Source organism: Hipposideros armiger, unplaced genomic scaffold (assembly GCF_001890085.2).
Source record: "Hipposideros armiger isolate ML-2016 unplaced genomic scaffold, ASM189008v1 scaffold_1335, whole genome shotgun sequence".
Classification (NCBI taxonomy): Eukaryota; Metazoa; Chordata; class Mammalia; order Chiroptera; family Hipposideridae; genus Hipposideros; species Hipposideros armiger.
The window spans coordinates 295590-297825 of record NW_017732685.1 but is presented as its reverse complement, the minus strand read 5'-3'; the positions used below and the strand labels follow the sequence as shown (position 1 = coordinate 297825).

At 39.1% G+C, this 2236-nt stretch overlaps 1 protein-coding gene across 1 annotated transcript in view; it reads right to left on the bottom strand.

Moving 5' to 3' along the window:
- Positions 1–930: 930 nt before the first annotated feature.
- The window catches only part of CDK5RAP1 (CDK5RAP1 mitochondrial tRNA methylthiotransferase), a gene marked incomplete at its 3' end in the record, with an annotated part of 19424 nt that continues 18118 nt past the window's right edge, over positions 931–2236 (bottom strand). The window contains exons 7-9 of the mRNA XM_019633514.1: positions 2032–2232; positions 1695–1792; positions 931–986 (exon numbers count right to left, since the gene is read on the bottom strand). Coding sequence (XP_019489059.1) covers positions 931–986; positions 1695–1792; positions 2032–2232 — 355 coding nt within the window. The remainder of the gene's footprint in view (positions 987–1694; positions 1793–2031; positions 2233–2236) is intronic.

The window sequence follows — 2236 nt, the reverse complement described above, 5'->3', positions numbered from 1 at the left end:
CCTGCCCCATCAAAATGAAAGTATTTGTGCATAATACAAGTCACAATAATTAGAAACTTAAAAAGAATGTAGACATTGTCAACCAAATCTAAAAGACTACAGAGTAATTTTATTAAGAGGAAAAAAAAAACAGTATGGGTTATAATAAATAGGAAACAAATTACCTCTAAGAACACATTTTTCAAGATATCAATTGCCCCCAAATCAGAACTAATTTAGACTATATATCTTTGCCAGCTAAAGAAAAACCACAAGGTCTCTCCCATATGTACAGAAACACAAAAACTATAGAAAAGGAAATCTCTTTAGCCTTGAGGCCTCAAGCTATTCCACACTTCTGAGTATTTCTAGCAAGACCATGACATTAAAAAATCAGAAAGTCAGGACGGCCAGGTGGCTAAGTTGGTTAGAGCACGTGCTCTGAACAAGGTTGCCAGTTGATACCCACACGGGTCAGTGAGCTGTGCCCTCCACAACCTGAGCTGAGCTGAGCTGCCGCTGAGCTGCCGGTGGTTGGCTGGATGGCTCAGTTGATTAGAGTGCATGCTCTTAACAACAAGGTTGCTGGTTCAACTCCCGCATGAGATAGTGGGCTGCAACCGCCCCCTCTCCATCCCTACACCCCCCCCCCGAACTAGACTGAAAACAACAACTGGACTTGGAGCTGAGCTGTGCCCTCCAAAACTAGATTGAAGGACAATGACTTGACTTAGAACTGAAGGATCCTGGAAAACACACATTACCCAATAAAAACTGAAAGAAAAAAAAAAATCAGAAAGAAGTAAAAAAAGAGAAAGAGACAGAAATGAAGAGAAATAAAGGAAATATGAAGGTGTCACAAGGTACTACCATAGATGTTGCTTGTATCTGACCAAGACTATGGTCACTAGTAAAATAACATGCTCAGCAAAATACATTTCTTTAATGTACCTGGAATAAACTCTCTGATATGATGAATTAACTCCACATAAGCTTCTCTTGAATAGCTGCAATAAAGAACAAAAAGAAAAGGCTTAGGTGAACCAATCTTCTTTAAATGAATGCTATAAAAAGATAACATTATGAATTACCACATGTAATCGCTTCTTACCCACACAGGACAGGACAAGAGTAGGTTAAAGTATCCAGAAGATCCCTTATGATTCAAATCCTGTACTGTAACCTATCTAGGACCTATGAATTTTTAGTTCAAGGACATAAATTATTTTAAATAGTCTTTTGTATTTAACTAACATATCAAGACAGATTAAACATTTAAGAGGATCTCTAAAACTGCCAATGTCAAAAACAAGGCAAAACACTAGGTCCATACAGATTGCCATCTGTCTCATTCTCCTTCCAACCTTATCTCTGTAATATTTATAATTCCCAAAGTAAGTAAACACATAGAGCTAAACTTCAATTCCAAGACCTAAAAAACTTTAATGTTAAAAGCTGAAGGATTAAAATTCTCAGAATATGCCACACAGTAGGTGCTTAATAAAAAACAAGCTAAACAAATGAAATGAGTGATCCAATTCTTAGTCTATACTTATAAACAAAAGCAAATTACAATGCCCAGGGGTTTATTCATATAATAAATATTTACTGAGCAGCTACTATGTGCCGCACACTATGCTAGGTTCTTAGACGCTGTTTGGTCCTTAAGGAAATACAGAAAGGTGTGGGATACCCCATCCCCAAACAAGTCTGACCCCCTCCGCATGGCCTCCAATACGCGGCTGCTTCCACTCTGGGCTGGTAGGTGGATCTGTTTACAGATATTGTCTCTCTCATGAATCAGCTGCAGAACCTGATCAAAAAGAATACATTAAAGGTCATCAAAGTCTCACCAAAGAATCTTATGGAAAGAAATACCACCCCCACTGTTCACCACCAATGTTAGTTTTCAAGTAATTACAAGGTTAATTAAACCAAACACATCAATTAACCAAATCCTTCATTTTTGCCCAAACCATGTTCTGTCTATCCCAGACAGACATGCTTGAGGATACTGTTATCAGTTTGGCACAGTTAACTGTTGATACTCGCCTCATCAGGAAAGTCCTTGGGGTGGGGAGAGGTGAAACGGATCCTCATTTCAGGATCTATCCTGGAGACCTGATCCAGAAGGTGAGCAAAACGAAGGCCCCCCTGCTTGGTTTTATAGTTGGTGGAGAAGCCACGGCTGAGGTTGGTGGACACTGCATTGTTGAACTGGACTTCTGAAATGTCCCGAAAGCTATTAACATTCTGA